The following is a 26,265-nucleotide window of genomic DNA, read 5'->3' as shown; positions in this document are numbered from 1 at the left end:
TGTGATTAATGTCAAAGAGTGTTCTGCCTATGTTTTTCCTCTAGGAGTTTTGGAGTATTGAGTTTTACATTTGGGTCTTTAATCCCTTTTGAGTTTATTTTGTATATGGTATTACAGGATGTTCTAATTTCATTTTTTTTAAACTTGTAGCTGCCCAGTTTTCCCAGCATCACTTATTCAAGAGACTAACTTTTCTCCACTGCATATTCTTGCCTCCTTTGTCATCCATTAAATGACCATTTAGTGTGTGTGTTTATTTCTGGGCTTTTTATTCTGTTCCATTAATCTATGTGTCTGTTTTTGCGCCAGGATCATATTGTTTTGATGATTGTAGCTTTGTAGTGTAGTCTGAAGTTAGGGAGTGTGAGTCCTTCAGCTCTGTTCTTTCCCAAAATTGTTTTGGCTATTCAGGGTCTTTTGTGTTTCCATACAAATTTTGAAATTATTTGTTCAAGCTCTGTGAAAAATGCCACTGGTATTTTGAAAGGGATTGCAATGAATCTGTAGATTGCCTTGAGTAGCATGGTCATTTTAACAATATTAATTCTTCTAATCTAAGAACATGGCATATCTGTCTATCTGTTTGTGTCATCTTCAATTTCTTTTATCACTGTCTTACAGTTTTCCAAGTATAGGTCTTTTACCTTCTGAGGTAGGTTTATGCCTAAGTATTTATTCTTTTCAATGCGATGGTAACTAAGATTGTTTCCTCAATTTCTCTTGTCTGACAGTTCATTGTTAGTGTGTAGTTATGCAACAGATTGCTGTACATTAATTTTGAATCTTGCAACTTTACTGAATTCATTGATGAGCTCTAGTAGTTTTCTGGTGGCATCTTTAGATTTCTATGTATCGTATCATGTCATCTGCAAACAGTGACAACTTTACTTCCCCTTTTCAATTTGGATTCCTTTTTCCCCCCCTTGTCTGACTGCTGTGGCTAGGGCTTCCAAAACTCTGTTGAATAAAATTGGTGACAGTGGGCATCTTTGTCTTGTTCCTGGCCTTAGAGGGAAAGCTTTCAGTTTTTCACTACTGAGTACGATGTTAGCTTTGGGTTTGTCACATATGGGCTTTATTATGTTGAGGTGTGTTCCCTCTATGCCCACTTTCTGGGGAATTTTTATCATAAATGGATGAAGAACTTTCTCAAAGAGATTTTTCTGCATTTATTGAGATGATCAGGTGGCTTTTATTCTTCAATTTTTTAATGTGTTGTATCACACTGACTGATTTGTGGATACTAAACAATCCTTGCATCCCTGGGATAAATCCCACTTGATCAGAGTGTATGATCCTTTTAATGCATTGTTGGATTCAGTTTGCTAGTATGTTGTTGAGGATTTTTGCATCTATGTTCATCAGTGAAACCAGTTAATAATTTTCTGTTTCTTTATATCTTTGGCTTTGGTATCAGGGTGATTCTGGTCTTGCAGAATGAGTTTGGAAATGTTTATTCCTCTGTGATTTTGGGGGGAATAGTTTGAGAAGGACAGGTGTTAACTCTTCTCTAAATGTTTCACAAAATTCACCTGTGAAGCCATCTGGTCCTGGACTTTTGTTTGTTGGGAGTTTTTAAATTACTGATTACAGTTCACCATTGGTAATTGGTAATATGGTTTGTAGTTCCCATGAGGTTTTTGTATAGCCGTCTATATATATACATGATTGCTTTAAGTTACTGATCTAATTTCAAATGTATTACAAAAATCTGCATCTGTACTCTCCTACCTCCGATTACTGTTTTTAGTACATTTTACATGTAATTGTTCTAGGTATCCTGTAACTGCTTACTGTGGATATAGATGATGTTACTGCTTTTGTCTTCTAACCTCCTGACTAGCTATGTGTGTGGATGATTTCCAACATTTACTGTATGTTTGCCTATACTGGTGAGCTTTTTCATTCTGTAACTTTATTTCTACTTGTGGCCTCTTCTTTTTTCACCTAGAAAAGTTCCCTTAACATTTGTTGTAAAGTGGGTTTTGTGATGTTGAACTCTTTTAGCTTTTGTTTGTCTGCAAGGCTTTTGATTTCTCCAACAAATCTGAAAAAGAGCCTTGCTGGGTAGAATGTTCTTGGTTTCTGGAAGAGAGGCTTTCTAGAAGAGAGTGTCTGCTACAGTTGATATATTTTACATTTAAAAGAACATTTTTTGAGGTGTTATTTATTTGATGACTCTGCTTTACACAGGAAACTCCATTTGTTTATTTAAAAATAAAATGAATGATCCCCAAATGTCTTCCTTCACTCCATGAACACTTGTTTCATAATTATTAAGCAAAAGATGGAAGAAAGTCAACCTTATTAAGTCTGTCCTTCCATCCATCTATCCATCCACCCACCCCACACTTAACCCGGCCTACTTTATGCAAGGTCCTATATTAGATCTGGGGATTCAAAGAAGACTAGTACTTGGCCCTGTCCTCAGGGCAATGTCAGGTTCCTGAAGGTGTGAGGGGATGACATGCTAGTCTTGGAACACTGGAGTGGTTTGCTAAACATGTCAGATACGAACCTATGACCCTCACTGGCATCCACAACCTCCTGTGTTTAAGTCTAACAAATATTATTGAGGAAATCTGAACAACTGACATTTGCACATGACTAAGTCATCAGTATTCCCTTTCAAGACGGACTATGGGAAATTCTCCCTATTTTTCATGTATCCAACCCAATTTCTTCACAGCATTAATTACTAATGTATCTTTTGGGGAGACATTGCTATTAATGGAGTTTAAAATGACTCTGGAAACCTGTGCTGCCACGTAAAGCAACTCTCAGATTGGAGAAAAAATAGACAAATCAAGTAAACATAGAACTTACTGTTCTCTTGATGAAACCCAACAAAGTTTATCGTTTCCATTTTGTTTCAAAATGTTCATTAGTGCTTGCCTGGATGAATTTTCATAAACGGTTCCTAAGAAATTACACAAGTATGGCCTTTCATTATACACCATTGACCAACTCGCTTCCACCACTGGAAAATTTCTATATCTACAAAAATAAGTACATATGAGTTAAGAATATATGACATTAGGATCGGCAAAATTTCCACAACCCAACACCTTAGGGAGCATGATGCAGAGAGAAGAGATTTAAAATATGATTTTCTAAACCCCAAACTGTAATTTTCCACACTAACTTTGGAAAAGTCCCCGAATCTACTAATTTAAAAAAAAAGATTCTCACTTTGACATCTTTTGCAAAATTGCTATAGAGATTATATACCTAAAATGCTCTGTTTTTTATATTCTTCCACTTCCATTACATACCTGTACTTATAAGGTAGGTGAATTCAAGATCTTCAAAGTATAAAGAATCTCCTACATTCATAATGATCATGATTTAATTAATGTTCTAGATAGGTGATGGAAAGATTACAGAATACATATTGCTATAGCAAAGAGCTCCAATTCCAAAGGCTTTTCAAATTTTAGATTAAAAACAACAACAAAAAAAACACCTTGTGTGCTACGCAGGAGAGGCCTGTTGCAACTGGCCCATTCTTATAGGCATTTGGAAACAATAGGCATCAAATTGTGCGCCTGAACTACAACCCTCACATAAGAGCAAAGCTTTATGTAACAGTCTATAGTAGGTTTTCTCCACCTCAGCACTCCTGCCATTTTGGGGCCAGGTAATTCTCTGTTGTGGAGGCTGTTCTCTGTGTGGTAGGATGTTCAGCAGCATCCCTGGCCTCTATCCACCAGATGTCAGGATCACCTCCTCCCTGCATATTTAACAACCAAAAATATCTCCAGACTTTGAAAAATGTCTCCTACGGGAGCAAAACTGTCTCCAGTTGAGACCACTGATCCGTAAGAAAGATACTGGCCTGGTCCAACAGTACCAGAATTACAGAAAGTTTCCATCCTGTACTGTATGAATAGGTTATAGAGTGTTATTGTGAAGAAGTAATTCTTATGTTTCAAAATATTTTACAAATATAGACTCTAATCAAGGGGTAGATTTTTCAGAGCATCATAAACCCAGCTATAACTAACAAATGCCTTTTTTCTGGACCTACCCTAAACCTGCTGTGTCAAAATACTGTTGTGGAAGGCCAGGGAATATATTTTATTAGTGTGCTTCCCTGGTGATATCTGTGTAGCCAAATGGGCAGCAGGCTAAGGTCACATCTGGTAATTGGTGATAAAATATTATCTGATTTAAACATCATGCTACTGAGATTTTTCATAATTCATCCATTCAACAAATATTTATTGAGTGCCTACTCTGTGCAGGCATTGTTTTATGCTCTGAAGATAAAGTAGTGAACAAAAGAGACAAAAATCCTTGTCATCAGGAAGTTTATGTATTAGTGGAAATTTAAAGTCAACTTACTGTTAATCAAAACCCTCTATTAACAGAACAATAAAAAATGTTTCCCATTTTATAGAAAGACTTCTTATATATGACATATTGAAAAATCTTAGCTATTATTTAGTTAACCTTTCTTTTTATAGAAGAGATTTGTGCAAATTCAACCAGTCTTAGTGGCAGACCTAAGTGTGTTATAATCCTCCTCAAACCCAATGGTACAGTGTATTCTTGATTTAATATTGGCTCTAAGGTAAGCTTTTTAAAAAACTACTAATCATGTAGATTCTATAATTGTTTTAAGGACTATCTGTCAGCCATCCACTACTAAACATCTCCTTAAGGCACTACTGATAAATCTGAAAAATTCATCCTATGCCTTGAGGTTTTGAAATACGAAAAAGTAACTCACCTGCGCTCCTCATAAAAGGCTAGAATACTCTAAAAACATCATGATTATTACCAAAGTATGAGACCAAATTATATTTTTGCCCATAGAAAATATTATACGTGGCCTCAATGATCTCAGAAGATCTGCATTTGTTACAAGTTTAAAACACAATTTTCCTGCTACAGAAATTCAGGTCTTGGAGTCTAGACATGTTTAATAATATTTTGTACTTACGTTGCTACTCCTAAAGGCCACTGAAAAATATCCATGTCGTTAATCCAGGGGCTGTCGTACACTATAAAAAGCAGCTCCACAAAGCCTCCGTTCCTTTTAAGGAACTGGTTTATCCATTCATTATTACAATGTTCATTTCCAAGCAAAACAACAGCAAGATGCTGGAGTTTTTGAGTTTGCACTAAATTTTGTGCATAAAGCAACCACTTGGTGGCATAAAAGACCTTTGCTTTTTCTCTTCCATTTAAAATGAGTACCACATTATTCACATCAACAGAGAAGTACCCGGGGACCACAGCTGGACCAGTGATGAAGCTGTTAAAAACAAAAGAAAACAAAACAAAAACAAGAGACAAACAAAAACAGAAGTATTTGGTACCAAAAGTTTAAATTGTTTCACATAAAATATATGACATTTAATCCATATTCTTTCTAGAAACAATTTCTGTAACATGAGTTTTTTTTTGAACAAGTATGAATGATGGGACACAGCTGTAGATCAATGGGAAGCTTTGTTGTAGACAGAGCAACTTGCATATGATAATCAGAAATGTGGTAGCTTCTTTTTTTTTTTTTGAAAACCACATTTAAAATAAATGCTGCCTAGAATTTGAGCTGATAAGCAAAATAGTACAGTTGAGCAGGGTGAAACTCTTGTAGTTCATACTGGGATGGTGTTTAAGTGAGTAGTTCCCACTCCGTCTATGGTATGAGCTACTATCCCTGCTCTTCATCTGAATGAAGTGTCTGAATCCATGGCTGACAAACTGTTGATTAATTAAGAAATGAAGGATGGCACCTTATAAACATTCTATGAAGGTTAAATCTCAAAAATATAATGTTAAGGAAAAAAGCAAGCTATAGAACACTCATAAAATATGATAATTATATGAAAACTTGGAAGTATCTACAGAAAAAATTATGCTTATATATCTAGTAAAAGTATAAAGATAAAAATCTGAATGGGAAGATACACACCAAATTCAAGATAGTTGCCTCTGAGGAGGAAGGAAAAAGAAAGGGCCTGGGGAACAATATAAAGAGAGCTTTCCCTTTATTGGAAATATTTAATTCTCTTAAGAGGAAAGTTAAATATCTGAAGCAAGTCTGACAGAGAGCTGGAATTTATTAGTTCTAGGAGGGGGGTAAAGGAGATCTACTGTATTACTCTCTGTTCTTTACTGTATTTAGAAAATGTCATAAGAGGAATAGACATATTGCATAACTCACATTTTCATACTATGTGCTACTCAGAATAAATAATACCATTGGAACATTTTAAACTAATATATATTAAATATAAAAAATACCATTTAGCTTATTGTAAAATTACTCATAATGGTCCTGGATTCTTTGCAACCTGCTCAGCCAATTCCTTCCAACCTGCTAGAATCTTTTAATCTTAAGTATAAATATGCTGAAATTCTGCTTTTGTTGATTATGGTTGGCAATAAAAACTAACATTTATTAGATGTCTTTTATATACATGATATATAGCACTTTGCACAGATTATCATTTAACCTCCACAACAACTCTGCAGAGAATACTGGTCTCCTATTTTGCATTTGGGAAATGAGGCTTAAGTTGCACAGCTTGTGATGGCGACACTGAGTTTTGAATCAAGATCTAACTTCAGAGCTAAAGTTGTTTCCATGACAGTATGGTTAACAAATACTAGAATTAGATTTTACTTGAAACACAAAACATGAATATATACTTCGTGTATATATGTACTATATGAATTCTATGATGTTCTTCTATAATGATAATAATCTACAGGGATCACAACTGTGTTTTGAGCTTGTGTTGGACAGGACTAGCACTGGAGGTGCCACATGATCATTTAGTAATTTAAGAGAATCTGCAGAATTGGAGGGGCTGGAAAACACTTTAGAGACGATGATGATAGTTATGATAGGTTTAAAATATTTATTATTGATAGCATATGAACACTTTCTCTCTCCTTTATAATTTTAGGCAGAAATACTTCGAATTTTACTGATTCACACAAACTAACAAAAGTAGTATGATTGATTCAGGGCACATCTGACCCATCTTGGAATCTCCACAGCTTCCGTTTGCAGAGTGCTCTCACATTCCAGCAAGTAGGCATGTCGACTCTTATGCTCTGACTAATTGGTTTTCCAGACCGCAAGACCATATTCAAGTAACGGTGAAAGCCCCGGGGTCAATGCTGTGGAGTCAAGGCACAGATCAGAGGGTCCCAAATTTTCTTGGTTCCCAGCACCTTCAGTGTTTCAGCAAGTTTTTCAGTGTCTCCCAAGCCAAAAGAAATGAGCAATGGTTCATTTTTTAAAGTTGTTAGGCCCCAACAACTTAGAAAGTACTTATGTCTTAAGAGCTTAGAAGTCACTTAAAAATAATATGCATACACTGAAAGAAAAAATAATATTCCTGTATCATTCTTAACTAACCACACATACTTAATAATGGGGTGTATGCACCTGTTGAGCACTACACAACTTCTCAAACCTTGGAATCAGAGAGGACACTGTCAAGGTCACTGCCTGACCTACTTGGATTTTTGCTTGGTACTTGAATTTTATGACAGCAATCATGGGAAACCCAGCTCCACAAAGGTATGACATCGCTGAAATGGATGATCTAATGTTGAAACTGTGAACTACCTCAAGCTAGTAGTTTGCCTCTGTTTGACAGATATGAAGTGTAACTGATTCCCACAAATATTTAAAATATTTTGTGGTGCCTCAGTACACAGTTCAGGAAACACAGATCTAGGTAAAGAAACTTTAGGGGTAAACAAAAAAATCCCCTATGATTCAGATAGCTGTGTATGTGTGCTGGGAGGTATGTTAGTCAACTGCTGTGGGTTGGGAAGCGAATGAGAAATAAGGGGACAGTAAGAAGTAAGTGGGGACAGTGAGTCTCCTAGAGGATTCTTTTGCAAGTTTGGATGAGAAGGTGAGAAAGCAACAATGACTGAAGGGTTGACGATAAAGGGGAGCAAGGAAGTAACCCAAGGAGCAAAGACTTGGAAGAGACCGAAGGGATGCACAGGTGGAGGGAGTTAATCCTGAACCAGGGAAATCACCTCATTGTCTAAGCGTTGAGGACAGAGGGCAGGTTAGGTGAGGGATCACAAAGAGACCATGCAGGTAAATGCTAGAGGAGCTTGTTAAGGGAGATAGTTATGGATATTCTGGAGAAAATAGGAAGCAAGTTTGTCTGCCAAGAAAGGGGGTGTCAGGCAGGTGTTGTGTGGTAGGCTAGAGAAGAGTGGACGAACCCGCTCTCAGTCCTCCTCTATTCTCTATCTGGATCACACACTAGCTACCCAGTCACACCAGCTAGAAACCAGGGAATTGTCACAGTCAATTCTTGCTCTCCTTTAGTAAACCTTAAGTTCTTACAGTTTTGCCTCCCAGTTTCTCAAATTCCTGGCTCTGCCTCAATACCACTTCCCAGTTTCACCCCTTAAGTGTATCTCTGCTGGACACTTACAGTTTTCTAATGCAGTCTTCTGGTCTGCCTGCACTCAGTTGTCTCCTTCAAGTCATTTTCCCACATAGCTACTAGAGGCATCTACACAAAAGACATCCATGACAATACCACTATCTAGCTTAATCATCTTCAGCTACTTTTCATTGACCAAGAATAAAATCCAAGAGCTTTAACATGGCACATATAAGGTCCACCATGATCTGCCCCTTGCCCTACCTTCCCCACCCTCCCAACTCAGCTACCAACTTCATGCTCTAGGGATTCCAAACGGTTTGCAGTTCCAAGCATAAACCAAGCTATTTATCAGTTCTTGGCCCCTGATATTGCCTCTGCTGGGAATAGAATCTCTCTTCTTACTGTCTTGCTAAATCTTATTAATCTTTTAAGACTCAACTCTGCTATCACCTCCCCTAGGAGGCTTTTCTTGATAGACTCCATACCCCCCATGTCAACTTTTACTGAATTAGTGGCCTTCTCTCTATACTTCCCTCACAACTCAGGAGTATGTACATCCTTATCATTATGCTTTATATAGGGTATGAAAATTATTTATGTGTTTATCTCAACCACTGGTGTGTAAACTCCCTGAGGCCATGGAAAAGTATTCACTCTGAAATCCTCAGAGCCTAATATGAACTAACTTGCAGGCACTCAGTAAATGCTGAATGAGTAAGCTGTAATTTTCTTTCAGGGAGTTATCTGCTCTACCAATTTATTTAAGTTCTCCTACTGTATTTAGAATGTGAATCAGGTTACAAAAATTCAATTTAATAATAACTTTCCAGCTATACATTTGTTATATAAAGTAGGGCTTATGTATGAGATGTTGTAGGATATTTATGCATGATGAAATATATATATTTGTTTCCTATAGTTTTTAATCAAGCATCAATCATAGAATTCCATTAACTGAAGAAAGAACATATTTAAGAAGCTCATACACAGAATTTTAAAACACTGACCTGCTCTTCTAGATTTCTTAGCATATATTTAATAGTCAGAACTTCTAATTTTCAGTATTTATTCTTTTTATGCTTGGCTCACTTAAAAAAATTCCTCCCAGTAAGTACTTTCAATATACAGAAAGTCCAGAGAAATCATTCAAATACTGAGTTCTAAGCTGAATGTGAACAAAATAAATCTTTTGGGAATCCAAGTTAATTATGATTTCATTTTTTCTACATTCAACAAATGTTACTGAACAAATGCTATATATACAGACACCATTACTATATCAAGTGAATTATAGAAAAGATTAATACTTTGCCAGCTAAGAGTATGGCAGATGTCTTGATAAAGGATATGTGCACAAGCTAAACAGTCCACACAGCTCTCAGTCCAATATTGAATTCCAAATCATTTTTGGTTAATAAGTAGCTTTAGAAAATTCAGTTTTATAAAATGGGTAGTCCGAACACATGAATGGCCCTTACTTGTGAATAGCTGCTGCAATTCCCCCTGCTCTTGTGGCCAGCATTTCTGCCATGACTCCACACTTTTCTAATTCAGTGTTTCTGATGGAACCCTCCACTCTCATACTAGCTAGCTTGGCTGGAGTGGGAGGATGGGCATTATGAAAAATAAACTACATCATTTTTGTTTACCAATAAAATTTGAGATCTGCATTGATCTATGGTCTAGTACATGACTTAAACGTAGTGGAACCATTAATATTATCTATAAGAGCTTTCACTCACTGTAATGTGTAGTAAGCTCAGTAACTTCTTATAATAGTAATATCTGGAAATTTCAAAAATAAGATCAGACATATTTTGTTCTGTTGTGATCTTTAGTAAGTTCAACTTTTTCATAAGAAGCAGATGTTCATTGAAAATATCACAACTGAACTTAGATCACCATGAATTAAGTAATTTAGCACCTAGCCTTTGTTTTATCAAATGGGTAGACATTTATATGTCTTAAGATATTGCCTCTACATGGACATTACAGGATTCTGAAGACAGTCTTCTGGGGATAAGCAAAAGCCAAGATGAGCAGAAGATTCCTTCTAAGAAATCAGAAATGAAGATGCCATATGAAATTAAACTGTAAATAAACATATGACAGATATGAGTAGAGACAGGCAAAGTTCCTTCAAGAGACAGAATGGGCCCCATGCTAGCTTGTAACCTAACTGAACACATTAATATAAAAAAAGTATCAATAATATCTGTTGGGAGGTACATGATGGTGAGATAATAGGCAACAACGGAAATGCAGAAAAAGGAGAACTGAAAGGCAGTGAGACGTTGCAATACCTATTTAAGTAACAGTAAAACTAATAAAACTATAATAACAAGACCTCTAGAGCGATTATCATGTGCCAGATACTGATCTAAGCACTGGATTTCTATAAACGCATTTAACCTTCAAAAAAAATCCTGTGAAATAGAAACTATTATTTGCCTTATTTCAAACTTAAGGAAATCTAGGCACAGAGAGGTTAAGAAACTTGCCCAAAGTCAGACAGCTAATAAGAGGTAAAGCTAGAACTGGAGCTGAGATATTCTGGGTCCAGAGTCTGTGCTCTTAACAACTCAGTCTTACCGCTACACTGCTCACAAGTGATAGGACTTCATCAGTCTGACTCACAAGTTCAGTCTGCTCCACACGTATCCATGTATTCACATAGACTATGTATGGTACTGACTCAGTGGTGAACAAGGAGTCATTTCTTCCCTTCCGAAACACACAGATTTGGAAGTGTTACATATGGTGAAATCCTATACTTTAATTCCATATTTAATCAAACAACTCTCAAATATTTGGGTATCACTGGTAGCCTGCCTATATGGAAAAAAAAGTGCTGTTCAAGCCAATACAAAGCACGTGGACTGACTGATAGCTCTATTCTCATTCTGAGTTATTTATTTGATATTCTGCATTACATTAGTTGGGCCTATGAGCTGATAAGAATCAGCATTCTTGAGCCTGATTGACCCTAGGACACAATACCCTTTCTACTTTCCGTCTCAGGCTTTTTGTGAGGCTAAAATTAAATGATATGAGCTCTTTGTAAACTTAAAGGTTTATTTAAAGAGAATGCATTTATGCTTATTTATAAGGATGTTGATAGTCTTTAGAAACTCTTTCAGTATCTCCAAGATGTGCCATTACTTCTAATTCACTTTTGATCAAATAAAAATAAACATGCGAAACAAGTTAGTACCTATGTAGCCTGATTCAACTCAAAACTTGCAATTTGATAAAAGTTTATTAATTTTGGATAAATCATGTATGCTACTTTCCATGAGCCTAAAACTTGAATAATCTGTTTTAAAAAATCTGCTACAACAGTGAACTTCCTTAAATACACAGTTCTCTTAAATGCTAAAAGAAAACAGCACTGCTATTTAATCGTAATATAAAATCTCATGTAAAAATTTCAGAAGAGAACGGGAAGTTTAGGCTTTCTTTTGGGAGTTAATGCTGTTTGCTCAAATCCTTTGCTATCATTGTAATAACGCTGTATGTTCACTTCTCTATGAATCTTAAAGAAAATTCTATATATTATGAGTAGACCTATTAGACTAATATTCATAATACGTTTAATTTTCTGAAAATTCTATATATTATGGGTAGACCTATGAGACTAATACTCATAACACATGTTTAATTTTCAAATAGCAAAACAATAGATTTACATGCATAATATACATTTACTTGCAAATACCCAAACCCAACAATTTTAAGTTTAGGATTATGTATATGCTGTTAAATGTATTACATCAACGGAAGCCTGGAGATAAAAGAAAAAGTAGTCACTACCAATAATGATTTAAAAACCTGTTTACTTTTCAAGAATTATTACTTTGAAAAGAAAACATGCAAAGAAATTGCTTTCCAAGTGTGTATACAGTAAAGAATGAAAGGAGCAGTGCAAATTCAAATGAAATTAACTATAGCTCTTCTTTTTGATTTCTGTGTGAAATAAGTGGAATTTTAATGGAAACCATAATCTTTGGTTCACATTTTTTCCCCTAATACTACAACTGTTGGATGAAATAAGCATTATAAAACAATTATTTTTTATTTTAATAAGGAAGCAAAATCTAGTAGAAAAGACCTTTCTTTCATTATTTTAATTTTCCTAAATAAAACGATTTTAAGTCTATTTAAAAATCTTCAGAAAACACGCACAGATAAGTTTTATAAAAATAAGAGTGCAAAAAAGTCTTAATACATTGTTTTTATTGAATCTAAAAAAGATTTCTGAATATTGCAGTAAAATGGTAATCTATACTATTAAATTGCAGTAAAATTCATATATATGTTTTAATAAGTAAAAATTTCAAAACTCATAGCAATAACTTTGCTATACTTATTGACTATTATAAAAACATATGAACGTATTATATGAAATAGAAAAATAAAAATATTTGTGTTAGAGCAGGCAGATAGCTAGATATGAGCAGAGAAAGGGGGACACAGACTAAATGGCAGGAATTGGGCAGAAAGAAGGGGCACAAGCAAAATGCAGGAAACCACACATCATGTAAGCAGCAGGGGTCCCTGGGCAGAGAAAGAAAAGCAGGAACCCCTGGGCTGATAAGGGATCATGCTTTTTGGGGTGACAAGTGGCCTGGAGAAGAACAAAGAAAGGTGAGAAAAGTCAGGAATTTCCAGTGTCCAAATGTAACCTTTTACTCATCATGCCCTCATTTCAATAATTAGCCTTGCAGATCAGAAGTATCCATCATGCACTGACGCTGTGACACTTCCGATACAGACTAAATAAAGACAAAAATCCGTGGAGTTGGGGCGATAATCAGGGAATACGACCCCAAACCCTTCCCTCCCCAATGAATATTCTGCCCATTCATTTTTACACCCTATGTAGCTAACTTGCCAAAGAAACTCAGGGCAGCTGCTCACCTGAGCCTGCCCACTCTCCCCTTAAGAGTGTACTATCCATCCTTTAATAAATCCTCACGTTACTTTTTTTAACCACTACGTCTTGTCTCTGAATTCTTTCTGGGACGGGACAAGAACCTGGAACACCAGTTGCATCTATTGGCAACACTTTCAAGTTTATGTATTATGCCCCCAAGATATGGAATGTTACATGCTTATCAACAACTAAAGGTTACAGAATTTAGAGCATGAACTTTTTCATATAATCAGAAATGTTTTAAAATGAAACAGACATATGCTTCCAAAAAGCAGCAGTATTTTGTAACATCCAATTTTATAAGAAAGTGTTTAAAGTAAGCTTTAACTACATATATATATTCACGAGATTTATTTCTCCATTCTTCTTAAGTTGAAACGAAAATATTTTCTATATTTTCCCCTGATTTTACTTCTACTATTTATAAAAAACATTGCACAGCAATACATCAAAGGTTAATGTCGCACAATTAATACCTGTACTGTGTTCTTCCTACAACTGAATTTCCTTCTCTCCACTGAGCAGTCACATCTGTGGGTTCGAGTAAGCCTTCAAAAATATGCTCCCACAGATACAAACCTGGTAATTAAAAAGACAAAAACAAAAATATTTACCATCCGGTTTACTTTGGTTTGTGAAATGAGTTTATGTTCTGCTCTTTTATATCATTTGACTAGAAAAGTAGATTTTCTTTGGGCTCAAAATCATCAATACGGCAGCTAATGTTATGAGACAGAACTCAGAGGTTGCCACTGTAAAATGTGGCAAAATTTGGATTATATTAAAGACAATCAACTCTCTTACTCTAAATTTGAGAAACCCCTAATTATCACTGGACCTTTACTACCTGTTTTATCCTGAAATGTGTTATATTACAGCATAAGTTACTATGTGATTAGACCTGTTTCTATATTATAACAAACTGGGGTGGATGCACCATTCTGTGCCAAACACAACCAGAGGAGCTCATGTGTGTATATATACATTCAATACATCAAGAAGATGCCACCTCCTTCCCATTTGAACACATCCTTCACTGCAGGATGCCCTCTGTGGACAAATGCCACCGCATCTTTTATCCTCAGGGCAGCCCCTTATGTCTTTACCATGATTTCACTTGAATGGAAGTTCTGCAATTGAAGGAGAGCAGTGTCACAAAACGATGTAATCAGGGAGCCCTGTTTTAGTTACACTGAAAGATGTGTTTTGTTCCATTCTCATTACACCCTGCTACTAACAGACACATACACACAAAAACATGTTCAAAGACTTGGCCAAGCAGACAAAGCTTTCCAAATATGATAGGATGAACAAAGCTTCCCCCTAACCCAAGATATCTGAAGATGTAACCTCTAGGACCTGTGAATACGTTAATTTCCCGGGCAAAAGAGACTTTCTAAATGTGATTTAGATACACGTGCTGAGGTGGAGAGATCATGCTGGATTACCTGGGTGGGCTCTATGTAATCACAAGTATCCTCACAAGGGAGAGGCAGGAGAGGCAAAGTGAGGGAAGGAGGAATGAGGATGGAGACAGAAATCAGAGTGAGGTGGGGCCATGAGTCAAGGAATGCAGGCCGTCACTCGAAGCTATAAAAGGCAAGGAAACAGATGCTTCTCTAGAGCCTCCACAAGGAATACAGCCCTATGGACACATTCTAGATTTCTGCCTTCAGAAATGTAAGACAATAAATTTATGGTGACTATAGTTAATAGTACTGTATTGTATACTTGGGAGTTGCTAAGATAGTAGTTCTTAAAAGTTCTCATCACAAGAAAAAAAAACTGTTAACTATGTGTGGTGATGGATGTTAACTATCCTTTCACAACATATACATGTATCAAACCATTATGTTGTACACCTGGAACTTATATAATGTTATATGTCAATTACAGCTCAATTAAAAACATATATGTTGTTTTTAACCCACTAAATTTTTGGTGATTGGTTATGGCAGCTAAAAGAAAGGACAGATTATGTAGTTCTAGATTCTGGTACTGGGAAATGGGGTGCTGCTGCAATAAATACTTTAAAATCTGGGAATGGCTTTAGAATTGGGAAGTGGGGAGAGGCTGAAAGAATTCTGAGAAGCATGTTTCTAAAATGTCTAGGTTACATTGCCTTAAACAGAGTATAGGTAGAAATATGGATGTTAATGACTCAGCTAGTGAGAACTCAGAAGAAAGTTAGGAGAAGAGTAGGAAAAAAACCTATCATCTTAGAGAATACTGAAATCATCATAAACCGATTGTTGGTAGAAATATGCACATCAAAAGTGCTGCTGGTGAGGGCTCAGAAGGAAATGAGGAACATGTTATTAGAGCTTGGAGAAAAGGGGATCCTTGTTATGTAAGAGCAGAAAGTTTAGCTGAATTGTGTCTTGCAGTTATGTGGAGAACAGAACTTGTAAATGATAAACTTGGATAGTTAGCTGAAGAGATTTCTAAGCAAACTGTTGAAGTTGTGGCCTGGTTTCTTCTTGCTGATAACAGTAAAATATGAGTTGAAAAGAGAGACTGAGGGAAAAGCTGTTTAGCAAAAAGGAACCAGGACCTGATGATCTGGGAATTTCTCAGCCTATTCAGATTGCAAAAGAGGTGAAAAATTAGGAGATTTGCTGTCAAAAAAGCATGCTCTGGAAAGAAGGCTAAGGATGTAGCTGACATGCTTTTCCTAACACTGCAGAAGGATGAAAAGGTCAAAACAGTCAATCACATAGAGGGCTTTTAAAAGATATTAGGTGTTAACTTATGGATCTCCTTAGACATTTCAGCAGAAGCTAGAGACAGAGATGGGATTATCCAGGAAAGGCCTGTGGAGGAGTTCTTGTCTAATAAAGTGAATCTTTGTGACACACATAGAAGAACCCATAAGGTTCCTGAGACTATTATATTAGCAGAAACACTGCCAGTTTGGACTACAAGGGACAGAGAGAGGTTGCAATCAAACAAGCTTGTTGGACTCCCAAAATCCTAAGAGCAGGAAACAGGCTGGTAAAACTACTGAGCTACAAATACATGCTATCCTTCCTGAAAACAGAAGGATGACTACAGGGGTGAAGCTGAAAGTCTAGAAATAAAGCTTTGAGCCACAGATTATTCCCAGGCCTTGAAATCTAATGGAATTTCCTTGGCTGGATTTCAAAATTGCCTGAAACTGTGACTCCATTTTCCATTCATTTTCTCCCGTTTTGAATTAGAATTTCTATAAATGGAATACTATGTCTGCGCCTAGGGAAAAGGCTGATGAATGTGGTGTTGGATAAAACTCATCTGGCCACTTTGTACCATCAGACTGAAATGAGAAAAGTCTGGAAATGTGAAAACCTGTTAAGAACTAGACTAAACTAAAAACTAGGATGGGGAAGTAGGACTTTAAAGAAAGAAATTAATATCAAGAGATTTTGTTTATTTTCTTTTCACCTGGTACTTGCTGTCCATATCCTTTACTGTACTCATGTTTAATGGCCAAATAAAGCCCCTTCTAACTCACTCAATTCTTTCTGACTCTTCTAACCATCATTGAGTCTCCTATTCTACAAATGATCATATCAGACAACTTGGAATACTAGACTCTCATGATGCTCCGAGCAAAACTGCTTTTGTGGGCAATCAAGTTAAATGAACTACATACTATATCTCTTCTTGGACATTCACAATGAATATAGGCATATTAAGGCGCTGACAAAGGCCTTAATAAAGATCCTTGTTTAACTTTATTCAGTTCAATGTTTCCCAAACTGGCCATCAAGGGCAGGGGCCACATCTTATACTTGCATCAAGTGTCTAATAAATATATTGTTTCATGAAAATTCATTTGCACAGGCATTTCAATGTAATGATGCTTACACAACCCATCCTTTGTATCTACAAATAAAGCTGTGCTCTGCTGAAGACCAACAATAGAACATATGTATGTGTGTGTATATGTGTGTTTGTGTGTGTGTGCATTTACACAGATATGGTCTAACAGAAAGGAGATATGGAGTATTGAGAAAAAGTGAAAAAAATGCATCATGATGTCTTAACAAATGATGAAATAAACCATAAACGTATTAAAAGGAATTGAATTTAATACTAATAAAGTGCTTTTTACAATGCTTTTTACATGTCTTAGCTTTAAACATTAACTTACCAATCGCAGCTTTGCCCCAGATTTGTACATGGAGGTCTGTTTTCCCTTTGGTGGACTTATTTAATATCTGAAGGCTGCTTTTAAGTCTGTGTTGTTGCTCACTTTTTTCATCTGCTTCCCAAGGATTCCATTCTTCACTTCTCAAAGTAGACTGTTCTGTGTTATAAAAAAGATAAACAAGTATTATCAGTAAGGTAGAGCTGCAGCTATATATAAATGCAAGCCATTTAAATCAGACATTAGGGAACTTTAATTGCATCTTAACTTCAATTTTTCAAAGAGATAGAACAACATTATTTGACCTGGTTAAACACACACTATAAAAATAAAAAAAGAAATCAGAATTTAATTTTGATTGAATCTCTACTTTGAAAGAGCTTGAAATAAAATGTTAACACGAGGTGAGAAATTGTCTCTCCCCAACAAAGCCTTCTAAAATAATTGGGTACAGTAACATGTATCGAGTTACAAGTTTTTTTGCTAATTCTTTATAGATTGTGTATACATAATACAATCTGTATACATAAACACTTGATTTCAGAATGTAAAGTGTCCAACAGTTTCAGATACTATTGTGCAAAGTTCTTGGAGAAGGGAGAAATAAGACCGAGTCCGATCCTGACTTAGGTCAAAATCAAAAAGAGGGATCAGAACCTGGGGATAAAGCGCTCTGGCCTTCCGAAGTCAAGGAAGGATTACAGCAGTAGAGTTTTTGTTTCAATATGGAAATAGATGTCTTTAAGTTAGCGGCATTCCCGCCAATCTCTGGCGTTTGTGACACTGCCTTGGACACTTACGATGTCTTTTAAAGGTGTGCGCACCTGTCGGCCCCAAGGGTAGGGAGTGGGGACGGCGTGAGAGATTTGGGGGAGGATTGAGGCAGTGATACATCCTCAAATCCAAGGCCAGGGCTGGCTACCGAGAGCTGGAGGAGGAAAAGCGTACATCGGGGCCCGGGGGCGATTCCGGACCCGACAGCGGGGTCCTCGGCCGCTCGGCTCGGCTGGTCCGACCCCCACAGCCCCGAAGCCCCGCGTCCGGGCGCGCAGCAGAGGAGGGAGGCCGCTGATGGGTGTCCTACCTCGTTGTCCGCGCCTCCCCCGCGACGGGACGGCCCCCTTCCGGAGGGCCCGTAAAGACGCGGCCGGCGCCCGGCGGCGGCGCCCGAAGAAGACGTGGTAGGCGGCGTAGAGGGAGAAGAGGCAGTACAAGGCGATGAGAAACGAGCAGAGACGCTTCCGCGTCAGCCGCATCCCACTTAGGCTTCCCGTCAGGACACCGCCACCGTGGAGATGGGCCGCGCACGGGTGAAGCTGCCGCTCAGCGTCCCGGCCTCGGCGGCGTCCGGTGCAGGCCCAGGCCCTGGCCCTGCCGGAGGGAGTCACTAGAAACGGCTCCGCCCAGGCCCCGCCCCCTGCGCGCCCGGCCCGCCCCTCGCCCCAGCCCCGCCCCGCCCCCTGCCCCGCCCCCTGCCCCGCCCAAGCCTCTCTGCGGCTCCTCTCACCCGCCCTGACATAGGCCCCGCCCCTTTGGGGCGGGCGCTGAGGTCCTCCTTGTATCCGACTCTGGAATTAGGCCTTGGAAGACCGCACCTTTCCCGCGCTCCTCCCTGACCTCTGCAGTTATCCAGGCCCTTTTCAACCCTGCCTACCTTTCCATGTACAGAAAGACTTCACCGTTATCAGACCGCAAACAAAACAAAACAGCATCTTGGTCCATGAAGGCCACGTAAAGGTATGGACCGTGAAAGTTTTTGCCCAATGTGTGATCCCCAGCCTGCTGCATTGACAGATGAATGAATATAAATGTCCATTTAAAAACTAAGTGGTGATAGTGGTACAACATTGTTAATATAATTCCCACACAACGGTACACTTAGAAATGGTGAGAATGGTAAGCATTATATATACCTTGCCACAATAAAAAATTTTAAAAAAATTAACTTTTATTAATATGATGTGACTTGAATGCACAGAGGTGTGCAGTCTCTTATCAAATAGATCCTGTAAAATAGAATGCTGTTAATTTTCCATGTCAAGCCTTGTGAATTTGGGCTACTTTTTTTTTTTTTTTTTTTGTCGTTGTATCTGGTACTGCTGTTCAGCTTGTCTGACAGTCTTGGTAGTCAGGAAGCTTGTAGGACGTAAGTGTTGAATAGGCTATTAGAGCCTTAAGCTGCTGTGTCCTGAGAGATTCATCTCTACCTCAATGCAGAGTCTTCACGTTTCTGGATAAAGTTTCCAAACCCTCTGTTAGCAAAAACTTAACTTTCCTGAATTTCATGCTCTTGGAGTCAGGTCTCTGTTTTTTAAAGTGACATCTAGATAATTTGATAAGGAGCATTTTTCAGACTGGAAGGAAATTTAGGTTCAGAGAGATGAGGTGACGACACTCATCGTGTACTTGTTAGTAGCTGAGCTGGGACTAGAAGCCCTGTGTCTTTTCTCAGGCCTGTGTTTTTGTGATTATAGGAGCTGTGCCCTGCCCCCTCATCTCATCCTGTTTTTGTTTGTTTATTTACTTAACAATATCAGACCCTAATAATGAACAGCTTGAGTTTAATCATACATCTTCATTCAGTTTCCAGTTTGACTCTGAATCATGTGTGGTTGTTCCTCCAAATTAAATCCATTATTAAAGGATGAAACTGTGCCACAGTTGAGGATATTAAAACAAGAGTACAGTTTCTGAAGGCAGTTTCTAGGAAGTTCCCTAAGTTTTTTGTGCACAATAGATGAAATAATCATATATATATCTAACCAAGATATTTTCTTATTAAAAGCTAGACAACGGTTATCATCTGAAGGGGTGGCACTTCCTTTGCGTACAGTTTCTCATTTTTAGTCTTTTCTCCTAGAAAAATGTCTTTTTTTAAACTTCTATTTTACTTCTATATTCTATAGCTATTCTTCTTAGCCTAGCTGTAGCTTTACTGTATATTAACTATATAACCTTACGTCAAGTTGCCTGACATCTCTTCTCCTCAGCTTTCTGTTAAGTGAGGTTAACAATAATGCCTACGTCATGGTTTTTGCTTTTGAAGAAATCATTTCTTCTCTTGCTTCCACTTACCTCCTTAGCCGAAATAAAACATTTAAGATTTGGCTTTTGTTGTTGTTGTTAAGAGTCTTTAGAGGGATAATTTTAAAAAGAAAACAAAACATTTAAAATTGGAAGTAAACTCTCATAATGATTGTGAATTCGAAGATGTCCCTGTGTAGAAGCAGCAAAGACTGTACTGAGTAGGTATCAGCTCTGAGCAATAGGGAGGAATCAAACCTCCATAGTTTTCAAGTTGGAAGGATGGTGATATTACTTATCTATAAGAAAAGGATAAATAGAGAGCCATTTTTTAAGAGGAGGATGATTTGCCTTACTGTCTTTGCCCTGTAAATTTTAAAAGAAACTCAGTAATTTAGGCAAAAGACAAAATGTTTATTACAATTAGATGAGACTAGGGCAGCCTACACGACATTATCTTCAGTCCCTAATCTTTAGTGCATCACCTTAAAGATAATAAATTGCTTAATATGTGTTTGTAGATAATAATGCATCACCAGCATCATTCCACAGACTCACCTTTGTAGCATCTCTGGTACCTAGCATGGATCTGGCGTATTTTAGACACTCAGCAAGTATCTGCTAGTTGACTTCTTGTCAGTACCAAAATGAGTATATTTCAAGGCTTATATATTTCTGGGCTAGATCTGTTGAGAACTGAGACCACCTACATCAGCTTAACTATCAGGACTTAAGAGCTCAGACCATCTGTATCGATAAGACTTTTCCACTTGTTTAAGTAAATTCTTCCCTAGGAGGACAAGGCCATAAACTAATAACTAATTTCACTGTTTATTTCAGGAAACTCCTGCAAACCAATTAATCTGATCACAGTTTGCTCTTCTGGGTAAATAGCTCTTCTAGCTCAAATAGGTGGTTTATCTGCGCAAATATTTCACTTATGAAACAACAGTTTAGTTATCAGGACTTCTCTCTTTAAATTGCTTATGTTTGCTGTTTCTGGAAATTCAATTTCCTTAATATTTGTGTTGTCTAGTTTAATCCCTCTTGAATTTCCTTCCTGTGGATTGTCCTTCTGCATTTTGTTTTCATATTTTTGAGTTGTACTCAGTTGTGTGGTCTCATGCCTTCTGTCTTATTCATGATGTGGTTTTTACGACTTCCCTTGACACATTTTTCTTTTTCATTGCTTAAAATTGTCCTATGACCCAGGTATTCCTCTTTTGCATGTCCCTGTTTACCAGGCACACTTAAGTGTCTGCCCAGGCAAAAAATTTGTATATATATATATCCATATATATTAGATAGATAGATAGATAGATAGATCGATCGATCGATCCCAAAGTTTTAGACCCTAATTACCTGAAAGACTGCTTGCTCCAGGAAATACTTGCTCCTGGAGGTTAAGGTTGTAAACCAATGAAAACAGCTACTGAATGACTGGTTTGATATTCTACATTCTACTATTTAGTACGTGGCAGTGGTAGAATATATTACTCTTTATAAATATTTGCATTCCCCGCCTCAGAGGAGGATTATACACGTTTGGCCTGTTAATTGACTTCAGGTGTGACCACATGACCTGCTCTGGCTAATACCATTTTGGGAAGAAGCATCTTGTGGCACTTCTAGGCAGAAACTCAGGATTCCATGTGTGCTCTGCCTTTCCCTTTCCCTCTCTGTCACTGTGACTGGCATGTTCTGGATGGTTTCTGTGCTCTTAGCCTGGGTGCTGCCGGATGGCAGGTGACTGTTTTGCACAAAGCCCCACTGTTGATCAGCTGTGGACATAGGCTGTGAGTGAGTAAAACTAACCTCAGGTCTTATAGGCCCCTTAGAGTCTAGGATTATTTGTTATTGCAGCATTACTTAGCTTCCCCTGACTGATACCATGATGTTTGGAGAAGTGTCTGACAAAACCTTTGGAATGAGTCTTCCCTTAGAAGATTAATCTAGTAAAATGTATCCACAATGTGGTCATTTGTCTCTTTTGGTAGTCACGCAAGAGATTGTAAATGGGTTCTGGGATGTCCTGGGGTAAAGCAGTTCTGCTTCACAGGATAGAAAATCAGTGGTCTCCTAAGGAGAGAGAGTTAGAGAGGCCCTTGAGAGCCAAGTATTTAGTAATGAAGGGTTTTGCCCTTATCCTAAAAGCAGCAGAAATATGGTAGATGGTCTTAAACACTCATTCATTCAACAAATAAGTGCTGAACAAGGACTATGTACTCATCATTAATTTTAGTGATAGCACCAGCTGTGAGCAAAACAGAATTCTTGCTCAAATAGAATTCCTTCCTTGTGCCAAGAAGACAAGTCATGTCCCTGACACTGTGGTGACACCAGTACAGCCAGCTCCAAAGTCCCTGACAGGACCATCCTTGCTTATTGATTAAACATTACTATGAGAAGTTTTAGATCAAGAGTTGGTGGTATAATTCATTTCATAAGTAAACACGGAGCTGCATGCAAGATGTGTAACACAAATCAGCACAGAAAACCAGTATCTGAATGAGACAGGCCAATTTTTCAGTTTAAACTAAAAATATTATAGGCTTGAAAGCTGTCTTGTGGTTAAAACAAATGTGGTTTTGATGAGAGGAATGTAAATAATCTGTCATAGACTTTGGGGTCCTTGCTTTGACATTGTAGCTGCTTAAGTTAGCAAACAGAAAAACGTTAGTTATTAGAAATGGAGTGTCCAAAGAGAATCCCCTGAAAAATCTGAAATAAAAAAATACTGTCAGGATGAACTATTCTAAAAGGCAGAAGGGAAGTTGCACTTAGAGAAAGGGAACAGAGGAGGGAGCTGCAGATAGAATTTTAACTGTATGAATACAACTGTTGCCGTATTAGAGATTTCCGATGTATGCAATATAGATGCCTACACTCATTCAGAAATTTGTATCACACATAAAAATTGTCTGTTTCTGTATCTCTGAATGGGGAATGTTTACTTGGGGTGGGGGGAAGAAAGAATGTCACAAGGTTAATTCCAGATTTGTCATTAAAGACATCTGCGTTCAGAAGTGAAGTCACTCTTTCATAAGTAAACCATGTTTCCCAGGTTACTCCAATTTGGGAGGCAAAATAGAAAAATAATAACAACGAGAAAGAAGAAAGATTTCTCTGGTTCTGCCACCATCCACTCTGCATGGACACATCTCTTTGATATTCCTGCTAAAAGTGTCTCACATGTGATGCCCTATGATGTTTGCTATTTGCCTCCTCTTTCACTTTGGCTTGCTGACGATGTCCTCTGTGTGCAGCACCTAGGAAGACCCAGTGCAGCAGATGCCATCACTGCTAGTTCTGGGAGATGTGTACACTGACACTGCCCTGCCGAAATGACATAGGTGGTGCTAACATCTGTGCCAAAGTTCTCTTGCCGCTGCCAATACTGCTGGCATAGTATCCACTGACTATACATAATACTGTCACCAAAGCCACTTATATGCAGCTCCTTTATCCTCTACTGGTTTTTCACCCTAAAGAGATTACATTAGTCATTTCCATCAGGCCTCAAAATATGCTCAATCCTGCTTATATTCTAGAATAAAGGCGGTTTAGAATCAAGCTCGGATCTCAGAAACATTTAGGACGATTGTATTGTTATTCTTTGCGAAAGTAAGAGATGGATAGGGACTCCTATCACTGAGTACATCTGAGATAATATAATCTAGCCTGAACTGGCTCATGGAGATAAGGATGGAAATATTATCGGCAACCTCCTCAAATAACCCATTATCTATAAATTTTCTTGTCATTCAAATACACTAACAGAGTTGTACAATATTGTACTCTGATCTTACACCAATTCTATCCTATGCATAACAACAAGCTTAATTTAGGCAATATTTACCTCTAGAGGTAATTTGTTCCCTTGGAATACATATAAAAATCTTTCAAATGTTAAACTCTATCCCTCCCTCTCTTTTTCCTTTTCTTTCTTCCTTTTCTTTTTTAATCCCCCTTCCTTCTTTCCTTTCTTCCTTCCTCCCTCCCTCCCTTCCTTTCTCTTTGATAAGACATGGGTCCCTAATGTTTCTGCATGTCTTGTGAGCAAACACATTGACCATCTTTGGTCTCCACTATCTTCTCAAGGATTTTTGTAGAGAAAACAGCCTTGGAAGTTGGAGATGGAGATAGTGTCTTCCTCTGGAGCAAAATGCAGGCTTGTTTAATGTCCAAAGGTAATGATTTAATTTGGGGCAAAGAATTCAGGCAGGCTTACAGCCCTTAAAAAATGATTCAAGTTCTCTAAGCCCCAGGTTTCTGTGCTTGAAGAAGACACATTGCATGTGCAGCATCCCCCTGGACCCTCTGCAGTGCCCTGGTGGGGTGAAGGGGACAAGGGGAACTGGCACAAACATGATCCCCAAGCTACTTGCTGTGCTTTTGTCTCTGATTCAGGGCTCTTGTGCCTTCTGCCAGCACCCATGAAAGTGTGCCAGGCTAAGTTATTAGCTTCCAAGTAAGGTAAAGATCTCAAACTTGTCACAGTTCCTGACTTTTAAAGAGATGTAAGCTTCCCAGCATTACGATTTCTTTCAAATAAAACCAAGGGCAGAGAAAAAACTCTCTGAATTAGAGATATATCAATAGAATCTTTAAGACCCTAAAAGCAAAGAGAATAAAGACTGGGGAAACAAACAAACAAACAAACAAGCAAGCAAACAAAAAAGCCAGAGCGGAATATCCAAGGACTGTGGGACAACTACAAAGGTTGTAAGTATAATGTGAACACCAGAAGGAGAAGAGAGAGAGAAAGGAGCAAAGGAAGTATCTGAAACAGTAATGACTGAGAATTGCCCCAAGTTAATCTCAGACAACAAAGCACAGATCCTGGAAGCTCAGAGAACACGTTTGTAAAAGCTTAGAGATATGTGGGCTATTTAGTTTGGCTGATTTCTGATAGAAAAAAGCTATGATAAAATATTCACAAATCTTTTTTCTTAAAATGTTCCAGTTTCCAACAAATCGATTTTTAAACATGTAAGATAGTTGAAATTCTGATTTTCTCATTAGTACTTACATTATTAAACTGCTCTCAGACTTTATCTCTATAAAATATATGTATGACACCTAGAGTTACTCATAGTTTTTTAAATGTTTGAAGTCAGCTATTATAGTCTATCTTGTCTCCATTAGTCTTCTTCTATTTGAGCTAAAATTTCTCCAGTTCCTTTGATGAAATTTCTTCAGTTCTCATGTGAAATGGTTTTGAGTCTAGTCACCATCCTATACTTTCCTGTGAAGAATTTCCATTATAATCTATGGCACTCCGTATTTCTGTATACTAGCAAGGGTCAATTGTAAACTGAAAAAAAAAACTATACAATTTAAAATAGTTCCATAAAACTTCAGATATAATTCTAACTAAAAGCATCTATATGCTAAAAGTTAAAAAATGTCAAGAACTTAATAAAAAAGAAACACCTAAATAAGTGAAGAGACATACCATGTCTATGGATGGGAAGGCTTAATATAATTATCAATTTTTCCCAAACTGATATATAGATTTTTAAAAATTCAAATAAAAATCCAGTAAGAATATTTTGTAGATACAGAGATGCTGATTCTAAAGTTACATGGAAAGATACAGGAGTTGTAAAAGAAAAATTTTGATAAAAAAAAGAATAAACTAGAAGAACTATAGTACTTGATTTTGACTTATGATAAAGCCACAGTAATCAAGTCAGTGTGATACTGGTGAAACAATGGAGGCATAGATCAAAGGAACAGAACAGAGTCTGAAAACAGATGCACAAATAGTCAACTGATTTCTG

General features: G+C 37.5%; 1 protein-coding gene across 2 annotated transcripts in view; it reads right to left on the bottom strand.

Moving 5' to 3' along the window:
- RXYLT1 (ribitol xylosyltransferase 1) overlaps positions 1-26,265 on the bottom strand; it is a 103,809-nt gene that overhangs the window by 3,730 nt on the left and 73,814 nt on the right. Inside the window, exons 1-5 of one of the 2 annotated variants that reach the window (XM_006205812.4) lie at positions 18,540-18,855; positions 17,459-17,614; positions 13,800-13,902; positions 4,949-5,263; positions 2,827-2,997 (exon numbers count right to left, since the gene is read on the bottom strand). In XM_006205812.4, the coding sequence (XP_006205874.3) occupies positions 2,827-2,997; positions 4,949-5,263; positions 13,800-13,902; positions 17,459-17,614; positions 18,540-18,711 (917 nt within the window). In that variant the 5' untranslated portion in view covers positions 18,712-18,855. Of the gene's footprint in view, positions 1-2,826; positions 2,998-4,948; positions 5,264-13,799; positions 13,903-17,458; positions 17,615-18,539; positions 18,856-26,265 lie in introns of those variants that run through there. The other variant, XM_072973003.1, reaches the window with a different exon arrangement.

This window comes from Vicugna pacos, chromosome 12, assembly GCF_048564905.1.
Source record: "Vicugna pacos chromosome 12, VicPac4, whole genome shotgun sequence".
Classification (NCBI taxonomy): domain Eukaryota; kingdom Metazoa; phylum Chordata; class Mammalia; order Artiodactyla; family Camelidae; genus Vicugna; species Vicugna pacos.
The sequence above is the reverse complement of the archived record's forward strand: the minus strand, read 5'-3'. Positions and strand labels throughout refer to the sequence as shown.